This window comes from Triturus cristatus, chromosome 3_1, assembly GCF_964204655.1.
Source record: "Triturus cristatus chromosome 3_1, aTriCri1.1, whole genome shotgun sequence".
NCBI lineage: Eukaryota > Metazoa > Chordata > Amphibia > Caudata > Salamandridae > Triturus > Triturus cristatus.
This window is the reverse complement of record NC_140583.1, coordinates 802,476,005-802,494,613: the sequence shown is the minus strand read 5'-3', so window position 1 is coordinate 802,494,613 and position 18,609 is coordinate 802,476,005. Positions and strand designations below refer to the sequence as shown.

General features: G+C 46.2%; 1 protein-coding gene across 2 annotated transcripts in view; it reads right to left on the bottom strand.

The window, feature by feature from the left end:
* SPP2 (secreted phosphoprotein 2) overlaps positions 1-15,649 on the bottom strand; it is an 80,537-nt gene extending 64,888 nt beyond the window's left edge. For both annotated transcript variants that reach the window (XR_014978908.1, XM_085645109.1), the window contains exons 1-5: positions 15,499-15,649; positions 15,267-15,397; positions 10,079-10,201; positions 8,144-8,254; positions 1,110-1,164 (exon numbers count right to left, since the gene is read on the bottom strand). Coding sequence is in view for 1 of the 2 variants with exons in the window: in XM_085645109.1 (XP_085501235.1) it covers positions 1,110-1,164; positions 8,144-8,254; positions 10,079-10,201; positions 15,267-15,397; positions 15,499-15,586 (508 nt within the window). In the remaining variant the exon portion in view is untranslated. The remainder of the gene's footprint in view (positions 1-1,109; positions 1,165-8,143; positions 8,255-10,078; positions 10,202-15,266; positions 15,398-15,498) is intronic.
* Between the last annotated feature and the right edge of the window lie 2,960 nt (positions 15,650-18,609).

Below are 18,609 nucleotides of genomic sequence, written 5' to 3'. Positions count from 1 at the left end.
GGCCCTTGTCAGCAGCAGACTGGACTACGGCAACGCCCTCTATGCGGGAACCTCGGCCAAACTCCAGAAACGACTACAACGCATACAGAACGCCTCTGCACGCCTCATCCTTGACATCCCCCGCCACATCACATCGCACCTGAGAGACCTGCCCTGGCTCCCCATCAACAAGAGGATCACCTTCAAGCTCCTCACCCACGCTCACAAAGCACTCCACAACACTGGACCCGCGTACCTCAACAAACGACTCACCTTCTACACCCCTAACCGCCAGCTTCGCTCCGCTGACCTCGCCCTTGCCACCGTCCCCCGCACCCGACGAGCGACCACCGGCGGCAGATCATTCTCCCACCTCACCCTCAAGACATGGAACACCCTCCCCATCCGCCTGCAACAGACCCAGGACCTGCTGACCTTCAGGAGACTTCTGAAGACCTGGCTGTTCGAGCAGTAGCAGCACCCCCCCCCCCCCCCAGTACCTTGAGACCCTCACGGGTATGTAGTGCGCTCTACAAATGGATTTATTGATTGATTGGTTATCCGTCACCATTGGACGGCGTCCCCCATCTGCCGAGGTCTAAATCAGGTCATTCGTTTGTTGAAAATTAAATACACATTACTGAGAGTGGAGGATTTTATTATTACATTATTGTTTAAAATAGAATTATATTGCTTTAATACGTAATCTAAAATAAATATGTGGCGGTAATATGTTGTGAATTTGTTTTATTAGCTCTAAGTTAATTAGTTTAAGTTCATTTTCATTTATATTTTACTATTTTATTTGAATAAACTTTAATATTTTTCCTACAGTTTCATGAACCAAGATCTCCACCCTGGTGGCAGAGATATCCACAAATAGACAGAAAGTTACAAATAGTTATTAATAGTACATTTATGGTGGTAAAATGGGCTGTAAGAGCAAAAACCCTCTCATTTTATGAGATTGAGACTCTAAAGTATTCATCTAGGTGTAAATATCCACTAAGAAAAAGTGAAGAGTTACATCTAGATGTAGAAGCAGAGCCAAACGTGAGCACATTTACACGTGCAAACTTACCTTTATAATCAGATCGATAGTGAAGAGAGGTTGTGGAATCACTACTTACAAGAAAACTTTGTGTTACTCCTTTGTCTGTTGAGGTCCTGCCTTCCCCAGAACATCTGCCACAAAAAAAGACAAATGGGGTCAAAACTCTTCAGTTTAAAACTGCCCCGAGTAGCTCGGAGGTACAAAATATTGAGCTCAACTATTATATCCAGAATATCGACTATCTCAATATCATTAAAATAAGTATATAGGTATACATTGGAAAGTACAGAACAGATTTACTGCTGTTAAACCCACATCTTGGTTATATCAACACCTATCAATTTATGCGTCACTCTATGCCTCAAAGGGAATTGTTTTGACTTATACTGGGTGCTACCATGTGTCTGGACAAAGCTATACCTCTCTGAAGAGCTCTAATGAGAGCGAAACGTGTCAGGGGTTGCTTTTATTAACTTCAGGTTGGCTCGGATGGTATTTTACCAATCCAAAGCTGTAATACTGTGCCTGGAGTTGTAAAAGGCTTTGGCCATTTTACAGCTCAGCAAGGATAGCACTGTGCTAATCCTATGCTTAAAGACTTTGCTGTAGAAGTCGTAAAAGACTTTATCCCTTTCTATCTAGGCGTGGATGGCACTGTCTTAATCCTACGCTTAAAGACTTTGAAAAAAAAGCAGACATATAGGTGCCAATTACGATCCTGTAAAAAATTCCCCCGTACGACTCGTATCCGGTCTTTTTACCGTACGAATCGTACAAGTGCCGTACAAACTGGCAATCACGATTCGCATGGTAAAAAGTCCATACGAACCGCATTGGGAATCATTCCCCACACGTCCTCGGGTCGGACAATGTGTCCGACACGTCCTCGGACGATTTACCGTACAAATGTGAAAAGTGAAGTCCGACCGAGGAATCACGATCCAACCCGTGCGTCCGAGGTCACAACCGTATGGTAAAAACACCGTCCGCACCGAACTCCCATTGCAACCATGGAGACATGTGCCCGCATACGCGCCCAAAACTCCCCCCAGCACCCATACGTTCGAGTCGTACTCCCCGTGAATGTACACCCCCCCTGTATGTACACCCGTGTACGTGTCGAACCACCACCCGTGTATGTACACCCCTGTACGTTCGAGTCGTACCCCCACCCCTGTACGTGTCGTACCCCCGTGTACCTACACCCGTGTACATCAGAGTTGTACCCCCACCCGTGTACGTGTCGTACCCCCGTGTACCTACACCCGTGTACGTCAGAGTCGTACCCCCACCCCTGTACGTGTCGTACCACCGTGTATGTACACCCCTGTACGTTCGAGTCGTACCCCCACCCCTGTACGTGTCGTACCCCCGTGTACCTACACCCGTGTATGTCAGAGTCGTACCCCCACCCCTGTACGTGTCATACCACCGTGTATGTACACCCCTGTACGTTCGAGTCCTACCCCCACCCGCGTATGCATGGAGCGTACCCACACCACAACATCCTAAGGACGGAGCGCACCCCATTTGTGGGCATGATATCTGTGGCTACTCCACCCTTTGCGTTTCATGGACACTGCTGTGAGTGTTAGGCACCCACCCCTCCTGTGTCTGGGCTCTGCTGGGAGGACTCTGCACACACCCCTCCTGTGTCTGGGCACTGCTGGGAGGACTCTGCACCCACCCCTCCTGTGTCTGGGCACTGCTGGGAGGACTCTGCACCCACCCCTCTCATGTCTGGGCACTGCTGGGGGGACTCTGAACACACCCCTGCTATGTCTGGGCACTGCTGGGAGGACTCTGCACCCACCCCTCCTGTGTCTGGGCACTGCTGGGAGGACTCTGCACACACCCCTCCTGTCTCAGGGCACTGCCGGGAGTGATAGGCACACACCCCTCCTGACTCTGGGCACTGCTGGGAGGACTCTGCACCCACCCCTCCTGTCTTGGCTCTGCTGGGAGGACTCTGCACACACCCCTCCTGCCTCTGGGCACTGCTGGGAGTGATAGGCACACACCCCTCCTATTTAACAATCTGTACGCTTAGTACATACACGTGTGTGGGTTCGCTCCATGGGGGTACGGTTCGTACTTACACTGTTGGGGTGGGGGTACGCTCCATACGTACACGGGTGAGGGTACGGGTCGTACTTACACTGTTGGGGTGGGGGTACGCTCTATACGTACGCGGGTGAGGGTACGGGTCGTACTTACACTGTTGGGGTGGGGGTACGCTCCATACGTACGCGGGTGGGGGGACGTGTCGTACTTACACTGTTGGCATGGGGGGTACGCTCCATGCATACGGGGTGGGGGTACGGTCCGTACATATCCGTCCCCACGCTATGTGATGCTTGTGCGGGGCCGTACCCAGGCCTTTGCCACGTGGGTACGAGCCGTCCCGCCATTGTTGGGGTGACGTAGCTGTGGGCGTGGTACGACTCGTACCCACGCTCTTAAGGCGTGGGTACGGGACGCACCTGTCTGGTTGTGTTGCTGGTTCGCGTCGTCATGAACTTCCGTTGTGGCGGTCGCTGGCTTAGCTGGACACGCCCCCACCCCCTCGTAGTGACCAGGGCCTGAGGGTCAGGTATGTCCAGGGCATGTGTGCTGTGTGACTATGGTGGGGGTTTTGTGGCCTGCCCCTGGTCCTGCCCCCCCCCTTTCCCCCCTCCCTTTGTTGTTCTGACCTTCTGCGCCGTCTGCGTCGTAACCTGTAGAGGAGGTGGACTTGTATGAGGGCCGGGATGACACGTAGGTTCGGGTCCATGTCTGTCCGTCGCGTACGGGTACTCCTTGTTCGCCTCGTCCTGTCTGTCCGTCGCGTACGGGTACTCCTTGTTTGCCTCGTCCTGTCTGTCCGTCGCGTACTGGTACTCCTTGTTCGCGTCGTCCTGATTTCCCTGCAGTTTTTGCCTGCCGGAAAATATTCACCGTGCGGGATGACGTCAGTGCGAATCGTAATTCCTGGTTCGTGAATGGCAGGCTGCGAGCGTCCCGATGTCAGCTCGGCGCTTTCCCGGATCGCATTTGTATGATTATTTTCGTCGGTCGGGGTTTTGCACGATTCGTACGGAAATGGTGTTTCCGTGCAAATCGTAATTCCATGTTTGTACATTTTGACGACCGGGTACGCGTCGGACGGAGAATTTGCTCCGTCCGACGGTTCGTACCCGGTTTTTACAGGATCGTGATCGGCGCCTGAGTGTTGCTAGTGTTGAGAGTGCTCTATACTGGAGCGGCTTAGCACCTAAACTTGAGAACTACCTGTGTACATATACATACATACATACATATATCCATATATACACACACACACACACACACACACACACACACACACACACATATATATACATATATATATATATGTATGTATATACACAGCCACTGGGACACTGGGATTGCTTTTCCACAGACAAGGCTTCTTTTGGTTTTCTTATTTCCTTATGCATTTTCCATAACATTTTGTCAGAAGAACAGTTGAACAGAATTATACCAAATTTAGCAGGAAGCTAGATCTTGGTCCACAGATTGTGCTTTTTGTAATTTCGTGCAAATACGTTCAGCAGTTTAAGAGAAATTACGGTGAACAAAATATTTGCATATCTGTATGGTCAGGTTCGAGGGACTCTCACAAGAGTCCCTTGAACCAAAAAATAAAACATAGAGCGTTCTGATTGGCCCAGGGAACTTTTTTCACTTGGACCAGTTTGCTCCTATGGGACTCAGACACCTGCAGGAGTGAGCATGCTGATTGGCTGACAGCAACACGAAAACGTTTAGCTGACAGCCATTACAGAACTCGGGGGCTTAGTACCCTGTTCCTGAAGTTTGAAAATGAAAATTATATAAAAGGGCGCAGGGTAGGACACCTTACCCCTCTAAGCCCTGTGGGGGATCCTGAGGGACACCCCCAATGGGCAAAATAAAAAATAAAAATCAGTGTTTTTTCAGTGATCCCACAGGACTCCTGCAGGATCAAGCAAAAAAATAAAATAAAATGCTGTCCTGCCATTTGAAAAAATATATATATTTAGGGAGGTGGGCATGGGTGGGGTCCCTGCCCGCATCACCCGGGGTCTAATACATTATTTAAAGGGAGGAGACATGTGCCCCCTCCAGGAGCAAATGGCGGACTCTTGACCCATCCCCTGGGGTTCAAAATATTAATTAGAGCAGGGAGGCATGCAGCCCCCCTCCCCAAGCCTTAAAAGGCCCGATGCCCCCATACCAGAGGTCAAGTTCATAAAAATATATTTTCGGCCCAAGGGGATGGGGCCCCCAGGGCTTTTTAAGACTTGGGGGGGTGACTGCACGCCCCTTTCCACTTAATAATGTAATTTGTATTGCTTTTGGCACCGGGATGGGGTCTAATGGGCCTTATAAGGCTCGGGGAGGGGGGACGTGCAGCCCCCTCCCTGTTTGAATTGCATTTGGTCCCAAGGGAAGGGGTCCCTGGGGCCTAGTACGGCTCAGGCAGGGTGGGCATGCCCCCTCACCTTAATAATGTAATTCTGTCATGAGGAATGGGCTCCCAGGGGGCTATTATATTGTTTTAGATGCTCCCGATGAATGGGAGCAGACTTCTGTTTACCTGCCTGCTCAGATGGAGGCAGGGAAACACAGATTGCTCCTGCCGAGTGGGAGCAAGCAAAAATAGCTGAACCAACCAGGTGGGAGAAGTGCTGGCTCTTGCACTATGAGGGGAGCTGTCTGGAGCTGCTTGGGTCCTGGGGCTCCCCCTCTGGCATTTTGCATTACATTTGGCCCCGGGGATGGGGTCCGCAGGGCCAAATAATGCTTGGAGAGGCAGGCCACACGCCCCTCACCTTGATAATGTAATTTGGCCACAAGGGATGTGGTCGCAGGGGGGGATATTAAGGCTCAGGGAGGGGTGCTGCATGGCCTCCTCCCATTAATAATGTAATTCAGCCCCAGGGTATGGGGTCACCGGGATCTAAGGGAGGGGGTAGTGTGTCCCTTACCCCATGTTTTTTGCTTTTGGCCCTGTGGATGGGTTCCCACGGCCTAAAAAGGCTTGTGGAGGTGGGCCGCGTTGACCCCTCCCCTTTTGTATTGCATTTGGCCCCAGGGATGGGGTCTCCTGGGCCTAATAAATCTCAGGGAGGGTAGCCGAACGACCCCTCCCCACAAAAATTAATTCGGCCCGGCTCAGGAAGGGGGTCCGCATGGCCCTATCACCTTACTAATATAATTCGGCCCTGGAGCCTAATAAAACCCTTTTTTATGACCTTTGGCTCTGAGGTATGGGGAACCCCAGGCCACAATAGGCTTGGGGTCACAAAATCCCCAACCCTTAATTATGGCAACAGGGCCCAGGGTGATGGGTCAGGGACTTTTTAAGGTCGGGGATGGGGGCCACACCCTCCTCCCTTATAGTTAAAATATGGCCTCATAGGATGAGGTCCCCAGGTCCCATTCAGCCTTGGAGGGTACACGTGCCCCCTTCCTCAAATAGTAAGGTATTTGAGACCGCGGATGAGGTCCCTGGGGCTTGCTAAGGTTTGGGGAGGGGTGCCACCTATAATTAAAATATGGTCCTGGGGATGGGGGTCCAGGGGCCTCTTAAGGTGTGGGGGGGGGGGGTAGGGCATGCACCCTCCCGCTCTATAATTAAAATATGTCCCTGGGAGTTGGGGTCTTCGGGAACATTTGGCCTTGAGAGGGGACCATGTGCCCAGCCCCCTAATGTAAAACTATTTGGACCTCTGGGATGGGTCCACCTGGCCTTTTAAAGCTTAAGGAGAAGGGCAGTGTTCCCTCTCCTCTATAATTAAAATGTGGCTCCAGGGAATGGTATCCAAAACCCATGAGGGTTGATGTAGGTGGACCACATGTCCCCCAACCCTAATCTATCTTAATGTATTTGGCCCCAAGGTAATGGTTTTCCCCGGACCTTTTAAGGTTTGGGGAGGGAGGCCACGCATCAACCTCTCCTAATAATATATTTTTGGCTACAGGGGTTAGGGTTCCCTTCTTCCTGGGATCAATAGTGGCTGGAGGAGGAGGCTGTGCAACCTCACTCACTCCCCAGTGGGGGTTGACTGCTTGCAGAGGGTTGGCTACGGGGTCTGACCACAGATCATACCCTGCAACCAAACCCCCGCCACCAAAGCCAACCATAGCAGAAGTTGGCTTTATATATAGTAATAAAATATTAGTTTGTGTTAAAAACCCTAAAAAATAACTGAAAAAAACAATGGTTAAAGTGACGTTGTACTCAGGAAATGTAATTATATCTTAATTTAGATTTTTTTTAAACTTAATAATTCACTGAAAAGAACAAAGGTTATTGATGTTAAAGGTTAATGATGTTATAAGATCTGATATTGTTTTTTCAAAAAATGCCTTAAAAACTCTCTGAAAAAAACAAAGGTTAAAGTGACACTATAGTTAGTTGTGATAAGATCAGATTTTGTTGTGAAAAAAACTTAGAAATTCACTGAAAATAACGGTTAAAATGACATTATAGTTAGGTGCACAATTCACTGACAGCATAATTTCTTGAACTAAAAAAACACTTAAATTCACCAGATATAGTTAGCAGGGCTAATTATAACTTGCATCCCTGCCATGCACTGCTTATGATGTCACATATTACATCACTCATGGTATGTTCTATGACACAATTTATGACATTACTGATGATGTCTCTGGATGGCCCAAGTGCTCTATGAGCACCAGTGCTATCGGTATTGGGGAAGAAGGCCCGCAAGTGCCTGTACCACTTTCTGTAATACTATAGTGCACCAGGGGTGTAGAAAACCGGCGTTCATGCCCATTGCGCCCCGGGGCACTGCTCGTAATACAGCCCAGGGAGTCCTGCAGGTTAAGTTCAAGATGATCTGCCAGCACCTCTGGTGAGGGTACACCTCACACCCATCTTTTAAGAAAAGACTTTCCACAAACATCCTATTTCCCCACTCTTAGATCTTTAGAGGAACTACTTGTCCTATTTAGAAAAATTTAGTTGTCGAAGGGAACTGGTCAATTCCAACAAGGGTGGCTTCAAAACCCCCTCTACATATCTATTGCTGGCAACATCCCTCAGTCAAAAACAAATCTAGCTCCCCCAGTGTGCACCTCTTCACTGCTTGAGGACTCTGAACTGGAGTCTTCAGGTAGACACGTCACACGAGCTCCCTGGACCTGTTCTTCTGACACGTGTACCCAGCTCCTGCAGGAAGCCACTCTCTGTGGAATGATAGAAAAATGAGTGAACATGCAGATAAAGCAACACCAGGCAAGCAACAGATACACAGATGAGTCAATATTAAGGAATATTTAACAGAAGTCAACATCAAGCAACAGATACAAAGAGGAGTCAACATCACACAACAGATACACAGAGGAGTCAACATCAAGCAACAGATACAAAGAGGAGTCAACATCACGCAACAGATACACAGAGGCGTCAACATCACGCAGCAGACACTTCAAGGAACCCCATTGCTGATCCTTGGTACCAAGGGCACTTGTACATGAAACTGTTATTCCATGACCCATGTGGAGATATGTCACTATCTGTATAAATGAAGCTTTTTACATCACTTTTAGTTGTTTTGTCTGACTAGTGTAATCTGAGTATACTTAATAAGTGCGCTGTAACCAAAGCACTTGCAAATAATATTTGCCTCGTTCTGCTAACTAGAACCTCTGATTGTGGCATATATGTAACCTTCACTTTCCAGAGTCTGACCTTAACAAGTAGATTCCCATCCCTACAATATGACTGAAAATCTACCTGGAAGGGACATGTAAGAAAAACGAAAGGAAGAGAAATAGTGTTTTGAAGGAACGATTTTCTGAAGGCGTCTGATAGCTGTATCATTCTAGCAGGGTTGTTGGAAAATTCAGCTGAATCATACACATATTCCATCTATTTTCCTAAAGTTTCAGCCATGTAATGTGAAAATGTGCTACAAGATGCCTGTCCTATTCCCTGATCTCTCTTGCATATCGGACTACCATCCCTTGTTCGGCCGATCACTGCCAACCTTCAAAGGTCATCAGTTGCCGCTGGTCTGCTTGCCAACGCAGGTTGAAAGTGCTTATTTGCTCCAGATCATTGTTTAAATAAATGTGACAGACTACATTTTCGAAGAAAGACAAACGAGTAAACTTGCAAATAGGTCCTAGAAAATGTGTGCGGTTGGAGAACTCAGCGCCTCGTTTATGAGGAATTGGCGTAAGGCAGTGCCGCAAGTTTTCTCGCTGCGCTACCCAACACCAATGTGAAAGTGCAGGTATGAACTGTATTTATGAAATGTGGGATTTATGAAATTCCTGTCCTTTCTCCCTGCGCTGGTGCACAATTTGCTGCCTAGCGCCAATGTAGGCACCCTTGGACCATTGTACAAGACTGAATCCGTTGCAGCCAGGATTGTTGTAGTGCAGGAAGGTGCCTTCCGGCACAGAAACAATCCTGAGAAGCTTGTTCCTCTTTCTATGTGTGCTGCAGAATGAAGCACACATAGAAAAAGCAAAAAACAAGGAGCAATAAAAATATTTTTTCTTGTTATGCCTGCACTGGGGAGGCGTAAGATTTTGTCGCTGTCCCAGGTTTCTGTGACTAAATAAATCATTGGACAGCAGAAAACGCACCACAACGCCCATGGAGCACCACCTTGATGGAGACTAAGGCAAGGTAGAGATTGGCGCTGCTTTTTCTTACTCCATATCTATGAAGCCAAGCAAAGGCATGCAAAGTGGCTTTGCATCACCTCAAAGATATGATTGGGAGTCTTGCGTTGCCGGAACATCATAAAAAGTGATGCTCTGGTAGCACAAGCATCTCATAAATAAGCCCCTCAACTTTATAAAGTGCCATGGGAGATGATGGGGCCTAATGCATAGCAATTTAAAGGAACATGACCAGATATAAAATCTTCCACCGCCAGCTGTTATGACTCTTCCAAATTCACCTTCTGTGCAAATATTACCACGGTGCAAAAGAAGAAAATCAAGGAGAGAGAGTGCAAAAACAATCTGATATTAAACAAATGTGATGATATTTACCGCATAGGGTCCCCTCTGGAACTCACAGGTAGCTGGATCCTGCCCAGAAGCTTTTGTACAGGTCGTTTCTTGTATGTTCAAGTTCAAGACCAGAATGATGACGTCATCGAACTGGAAGTCCACCTATGAGCATATGAGGTGACCTTAGACCCTGGGATGTCCAGTCCAATAATCAAAATCATTAAATTCTTAGCAGCGTCTTGATCAGTTGCAGAGTGAAACTTGTGTGGACTCACAAGTCTCTTGTTTATCACGCATCATTCTACCTGTAACACGCAGGCAGAATGATAGTTAGCTTACGCCCTAGTGACGAAAGTTGGATTATGGAAACATTCTCTTTGCCAGAATTACCAAGCAAAACACTAGGGGCCCGATTCACAGAACTAACTTAAGACAAAATCCTAAACTTACTACCATTTTGGTATTCACAGAAGGCACTTACTCATTTTGGTATTCACAGAAGGCACTTACTCATTTCGGTATTCACAGAAGTTAGGAGTCCTAACTTTAGGACTCCTAAATGCCTTCTGTGAATACCGAAAGTCTTAAAATTAGGATTTTTCTCAATTTAGTAGTCCTATTTAGGACTACTAAATTGAGAAAAATCCTAATTTTAAGACTTTCAGTATTCACAGAAGGCATTTAGGAGTCCTAAAGTTAGGAGTCCTAACTATACTACTACTAAACTGTGAAAAATCCTAATTTTAAGACTTTCGGTATTCACAGAAGTCATTTAGGAGTCCTAAAGTTAGGACTCTTAACTTCTGTGAATACCGAAATGAGTAAGTGCCTTCTGTGAATACCAAAATGAGTAAGTGCCTTCTGTGAATACCAAAATGGTAGTAAGTTTAGGATTTTGTCTTAAGTTAGTTCTGTGAATCGGGCCCTAGAAGTCTACAAACCCTCCAGAACTCGACAGTGAGGCTCATCCTCAACCTCCCACACAGACCTCACATCACACCACACCTCAGGGAGCTCAGCTAGTTCCCCATACACAAACGCACACATTTCAAACTCCTCAAACACACATTCAAGGCACTATACAATTCAGGCCCCAACTTCCTCAACATTTGCATCTCTTGAACCACTACCCAGACACTTCCCCTCCTCAGAGTTACTATTCGCACAGATCCCACGCATATGCAGAGACAGATCAGGAGGACAGGCTTTTTCTTACATCACTCCTAAAGCATGGCATGGCCTCCCACTCTACATGAGCCTCTCCTCATCTCTTCTTGAATTCCGCAAGAAGTTTTAATTTTTTTTATTTAACCAACCTGCCGTAGGAAGAGCTGGGCACCCACACCTGCTCACCGCCAGTATACCCTCCCAGGTGATAGTGTGCTTTACAAATACACATAACATACTTTCCCTGAAAGCAGATAGGAAACTAAAAGGCGTATTGGATAAAAACCCTTGGGCCACTGCCACAGAGGTGAATGAGAACGTCCCTCAGGGTCGAGTCTGTTTTTTGTTATTTTCTTGCCTTTTTTTAACAAACTTGAGCTGATTTATCCTACACTATGAGTCATTTCTTTTTAAATCAAATAGAACAAATGGTCATAAACAAGTGTAAATTGAATCACCAAACATACAGTTTGCAATCTGATGTGAATTTGCTTTCCCATTTCCTACCTCGAACAAATTAATAAATATACCACAGTGTCGTAGGTATTAGTAGAATCGACCCCCTACAACTTCACAGTGAATCAGATTTTAAAATGGCTCAACTGGGAGCCATGGCTCACATTTTTTACCTGGTTCAAACTGGTTGCTACTATTAAAATTGTTTATTTTGCCTCAAATTTGCAATGTTAATATTTCTTGACCTGCAAAAAGTCTCTTCGATTGGATAGCTGGCTAATTCCTGTAGGTGATAAAGCATCAGTTTACATCTGCAGTTGTTGTATTTTTCAGCCTCATATCGTGAGGTCCTGTAGGCTAAAAACCTGCAAGCCCATCACCAATCTGCGCCTCCCCCCCTGCAAAATCAGAGAAAGGGAGGTGATGAGAAAACTCCAATAGTGACTGGCACTAAACCACCTCTTCTACAACAATAGGTCTGGATTCCGCCTCTGAGGAACATCAACATTTTCTTGGCTCAGATAAGGGCTCTTATACTTGACATTTCTGATGGCCGTCCAACTCTGCTGGAAAGGTTATGACACTGGCCATACAGATCAGGTTCTCTGCAACACTGGAACCATTCATTTCTCACCAACTGCAGCCAACATGTTGGACTCAAGTCTGTAAAATCCGAAACCCACCTAGTGTGACTCAAGTGCCCTCAAGGATCAGACCTCCCATGTCTTATCTTCAATATCTAGGTACATCTCCAGGCGCAGTTCTTTGAAAAGCTTCAAGCTGAGCTTCCAAATGCACGTTGGTGACACTCACATCCGCATTCCATGGAGAATGGTTCTGGCAATATGCCAATATCAGCTCTTGCTTGGACCATAGTTTCCAATGGATGAAAGAATGTTTCCTATGCGTGAACGGTGCCAAACATTAGAGCCTGGAGATCAGCACAGTTATTTCATATAGAGCCCCATTTAGGCACACACCTTGCAAACGTGGGTAATGGCTTTAATTCCCCTCTGGACGTAAGCGTAGGGCTTGCACTAATAGATTACCGTTCAGTAACCCGCCAGTGATGTATGCGGCATCAGTTTCTGACATGATATAGTGAAGACCTCTACCAGGAGTTAAAGGAGACACATCACAGGGCACCCTGATTGTGCCTGTTCAGTGCCCCCATTATAGGTGGCCCTTGCGTCTGTGTGTGCAGGAGGGAATCTCTGGGGCAGTCGGTGTATGTTGCTGTGCTGCCCTGGGTGGCCTAGCCGTCACTGTAGATCTTCGAAGTGACTGGTGTGGCCTCTACACTATGGTGTCCCGCGTGTGTTGTCATAAACCTCTTTGGTGTGCGGTGCCACTCCCCTACCGTGTCTTGGTCCTCAATTAATGAGCTGGTGCTTGGACTATCAGGTAGATGTGTCTGAGGTGGTCTGTGTGTTTATTAGCTAGCTAGCTTTTGATCAAACACAGTATGGCATGTTTAGACCTAGATGAAGCAAGAGCTGTGGGGTACATGTAAACCAGAAGTGACATGGCACCACTTTGAGCTATTCTCATATCTCAGCAGAAACTAATAATGGATGCACCACTTGGTAGGTCACTGAATACTAAGGGGCTGATCTAGAGTCAGACGGGCTGGGGCTGCATCCCAAACGGAACAGATGTGCCTTATTACAAGTGCAATGTATCATAATGCACTAGTAAAAGTTGGGAGGAATATTCGTCAAGTTTGTGAAGGAGTACTACTGTGACAAACTCTAAGTCAGTCCCTAAGTTATAAGTACAAACCCCTACACTTCCGTCAATTGAGAATTTGTAACCATTACTAAATTTTGTAAGGTGTGTGTCTAAACCTGTCTTTCTATCGCATAATGCTTTTTGGGTGAAGGGTGTCCCATTTAGCATCCCTCCAGACCAGGGTCTTCAAACTGTGAGGCGCCCCCCCCCCCCCGGGGGGGGGGCATAGCTGTGGTCCCAGGGGGGCAGACGTTGATTATTTGCTGCCATTACAAGTCATCTTCATTTACATCCAGCGTTTCAACTGCATAGAACAAGCATGGCAATTGTAATCCAGAACTCTGTGGTGGCAGGCTCCAAGAGGCGGCTAAAATGAACAAACTATTCTAAAGAAGTTGTTGTTTTTTTCACCTGTAGACAACGGCATATAAAATAATGTGCAAATATTTAAGTGAAAAATAAAAGCAATTTCAAATAATGGTGAGAGAGGCACTCTTTTAGGTAATGAAATTTCAGTTGGTTAATGCGAACACTCCAAATGTCTGTCCATGAGACCATATAGCCACAGAACTGAATCCTAGTTGACACAGTGCGGAAGAGTTAATTGTGTATTTACAGTGCTAAGAAGTCCCAACAGGTTGTTACCTTGTGAATATAAAAGTCATTATATTAAGCACAGTATAAGCAGAGCTACTGGAATTATGAGGCTATAAAGACCAAATTATGAGGCAGGATTGAATGAATTAAAGAGCATGAAAAGGCAAACTATAAAGCAAATACAGCACATTTTGTGACAGTATTATTTTTTTTATATAACTTTTACTCATTATAGCACTGCCTGTTCCATTTGAGCAACAAACAATTATTTTTTTGTTAAGATCTGCAGATTACACATCAGATAACGAATTATGTGGCATATTCAGAAAACGCTGTGACCACAGAATCATAAATCCAGTTGCCCAGCTTATAAGAGAGGCTGCCACAAAATTATTTAGTGTTTAAGCTAAAATAAGTGCTTTCAAAGAATACATTTTAGTAATAGATAAGCAGATTGTGCCTACAGGAAATATTTTTATAAATCAATTAAAAGGAAACTTTCTCATTATTAAAGCAGGTGCAGTGGCTCTCGAGCCCAGAAGGGTGAGCGGCCCATTTTATCACAATTCTGACTGTTTCACTTTTCAAAAGAGGCATGGAAGCTCATTTTCATTGCTGGTACAAGGCCCGAAGGCATCCTTGCTGCAAAGAGGCGAGCAACCCATGGAAGTTCCCTTTTTTCTGAAAGAGACAGAGTCTATTTCAAGATTGGAGTGATGGTCAGGCATGGTGGACAAGCGGTGAAAGAGGCGGAGGAGACAGCCTGCTACTCACAACCATGGGCATTATTAATGCAGCAGTTGCATTGGGCCTAGCAGTGAGACAGGGGCCGACAACACCACAATTATGGAAAGTGTTTGTGTGTTAGTCAACTTCTGTTTGGTGATTTGTTCTTTTAGAAGTTTCATGTTTAGAGTTCTGTTAGAGCTAAAGAAAAAGCAACCCAGAGAAGGAACTCATACTTCCCACCCCCTCCTATCAGTCTTGCTCCACCCACTCGCCCATATCTTACCATAAAGTTTTGCTTAGGGGGGCTCGGATCAAAAAGGTTTGAAGACCTCTGCTCTAGACTACGTCAGGTTCAATTATGATCAGTGACACAGTACTTGACTCTGTACCCTTCAAATGACATGATACCTCTTTGCAGCCCTCCAAAAGCAAGGGTTCTGGGGATCCTCTCTGATGACACAACCACTATCACTTCCCAACTCAATGAAGTGGCCATGGGTGTGAACATTCAACTCACTCAATATTGGTCAAAGGTCATGAAACCTACTGTTCTCACGGAGCTTTTGACCACTCCAAAGAGGTTGTTGGTGTACAACTGTTGGTTCGCCTTCATTATGGAGGCATTGATGGCATCTTCGAAGAGAGAAGAGTCATAGTCCTTTATCCAGGCCGGGAGTCCTGGGGACGACAGGCGCAGAAGGATGAAGTTAGCAGGCAGAACAGACAAGATCAGCCACCAACAAGGCCCTTGGGTGCAGCAGTGAAACAAGCAGACCTACCTGAGCAGTGAGGAGCAAGGAGGGCTAGCAGGGGGAGGAAGAGCTGCATCTTCATGGGAATTCCCTTGTCTTGGAAGTGTCCTTTCATTGGGCTCCCCAGCAGCCCTCTCAGTACAACTATCTCTGGATTCGGAGCAGCCTTTTATTCCCGCTGTGCGTCTAACCCAGTTAGAACATTGAGCCATAGGCAAATATTTGCTGTGCCAATGACATGCAGAGCACTTCAGACGCAAGGGTCATAGCAGAGGGAGGGAGGGAGAGAAATGTACATCTATTAAACATTTACTACAGCCTCTATTTTATGTATGTGGAGTTGAGGTGATCTAAAGGGAAAATCGAATGCACATCAAAATTTACATTTTCCCTAAACCATGTTTCAGCATACTTATATAAAATTTCTAATCACAACGCCAAAAACCGCATAGAACAACTATTAGATATCGTTTGATGAGTTCCTTGATCAAAAAGTAAAATTCATTGAGTAGTCATTACCCGACCTGGACTCACAAATGAAGGGGAATTTTCCCTGTAAATATAAGGTGATGTGGCATCACTTTGACTTAGTCTTGGCTGATGAATTTGTAAAAATGATCACAAAGACTAAATCAGCCAACCACTGAGCAGATGTCACACTGGGGAACATTGCCAAAGTCCTGCTATACTTGATTTTGCCTCATTGAAGAGACCTAGTGAACCTCTTACTCAAGGAGTTACTTAGAAGTTACCCTACTTCTAAGTAAAACCTTCTCTGGATGTGGGCGACCTCAATCACTTTTGCTCTGTGTCAGATCTTCCCTTTCTCAGTAAAGGTACAGCGAGCCGCGTTACAACTCACAACATACAGATTAACCTCCTCAGTGAGCTCCAGCCTGGTTTAGACAAAGGTGCGGTGTGGAGACTGCCATGCTACAGGCAGTCGATGACACACTCAGCATCCTCGACTCCGGCAACTCTTGCTTTCTTGTCCTTCTCAACTTTTCTGCTGCGATTGATAAAGTGAACTAATTTATGTTGATAGAGACTCTCAAGGAATGCAAAGGCATTGATGACTGTCCTCAGTTGGTTCACCTCTTGCTTGACACATCATTTGCATCAAACTAAAATTGACTCATGTCTATCAAATTTGGTTGCCTCAACTCAAGGAGTCCCACAAGGCTCTGCTCTGACCTATTTCTCTTTTCAGTTTGTATATTGAACCACTTGGAGTCATAATTGAGAACTTTGGGATGCTGTACATCATTGCTATGCGGATGATACAGAGGTATACCTTGAGTTCCCCGAAGATGTCTACCATCTTTCTCAAACGTTAAAATCTGTCCAAGAGTGGACGATAGCCCACTCTCTGCCACTCAATCCTACAAAAACTGAGTTACTGCTCATCTCATCATCTCAGGTGTCTACCACCTGACTTCTGGATTGCTATGCTTGGTGCTCCTGACTGTAAACCCAACATCATTGATAGCGCCAAATCGAGGGGTGGCCATCTCCACCAAAGACTGAGGGCTCCTTTATGAGTTCCCCTTTATCTCCCTCAGGAGATACCAGCCCAGAATTAATGGCAGTAACTTACCATGAGATAAAATGAATTACAAGTGATTGCACCTGGACTGGGGAATAACATGCAGACCTGGTAATACAGAATCAATTTCTTCATATCCTTCCCGTTCTGGAGGAAATAAAGGGCCAAAATATGGAAACATGTATTGCCTGCTTGGAGCGGGTGGCTAGTGTTATGGAGGCTTCTTTATTTGCTCTAGGACAGGTGAATGGGGGCAGGGGTGGCGGGAGGACAGGCATCTTTCTTCTTCACCTGGGGGAGTTTCTACTGTTCCCCCCATGCTGAAGGATGCAGGCAGGTGAGGCTCAGGCACCGCAGTTGCCTACAGCCCCAGTAGTTTTGCAGATGCCTCCGGAACTGGTATCTCTGGGCCCTAAATTAAAGGGTGTAGAGTTAGAGGACTTGATAATTGCGGGCCTGGGTTGACTGGAAAATTTGTAGTTGCCCAGAGTGGCATCACCCCACAGGAATACTTCTCTCGGCAATTCATAATGAGACTCTTAAGGCATTATTTAGAGTTCTGGCGGGCAGACCACTATCAGCCGTGGGGGTGGGGGTCATAATCTCTACTACACCGACGTATTACTGCCTAGCATATTTAGAGTGGGGAGGAGTGTTTGGGGCGTTACACTCGCCTAATAAATGTACTATTTAATAATTAATTGGGTACAGGAGCTTCCCATCATTTTTGATAAGGTGTTGGTCAGATTTCATGTGGTATTTTTAAATACTAACTCAGACAAAAACAGACACACACACTCTTGTATCTGTTTTGAAAGTTTTAAAACATGGTCATATTACAGAATACTGTGTTATGTACCTACTGTGTTATGTATCGCTCACAATCTGCACTCCCTTCTCCTTCCACTGGCCCTTAAACCCCCTCATGCGCTGCTTCCCATGTAATGATATGCTAGCGTTATTGTCGGAAAATCTGAAGCTCTTACTGAGCAAGCTATGCCCCTGGAGATCTCTATACCTTCAGAGCAGTTGCCACCGCAACACCTCCTCTGAAGGCATTGGGAGTTTGCTGAGCGGCTGCCATGGTTCACACAGCAGCTCAGCAAACTTTTTTTTTTTTTTTAAAAACAAACTGCCAAAGCAGGAGTTTGTTTGTGAAAAATAAAATACCCATGACCCAAACTCCCTGGGCGCTTTCTTCAAGGTTTTTGGGTTCCTTTTAAGATCGAGCCTGGGCAGCGCATGCGCTGCTCTGCAAGGCAAGCTGTATTCAGGGACTTGAAGCTCCGCCCACTCTCCGCCCATATATTTCATTGGCTTGTGTCATTGTCCTTGGTGAATGCTGGCTTCTAAATCATTAATAGGCTTGTTAGTCCCTCCTTAGTACCGCCTTGTCTTCATTTGTAACCTCCCATGAGGACACCCCCTGTTACACATGTTGGGCAGACCCTCCAGCATTTCACGATTTTGCGATTCACGGAAAAATGGCGAAATCAGCTGACAAGCGCAATGGCCACGATATTTACCAAACCGGCCACAAAAAAAGGTCCCCCCGCAGGCATAAAAAAAAATGATGCCATTTTATTGGCTGT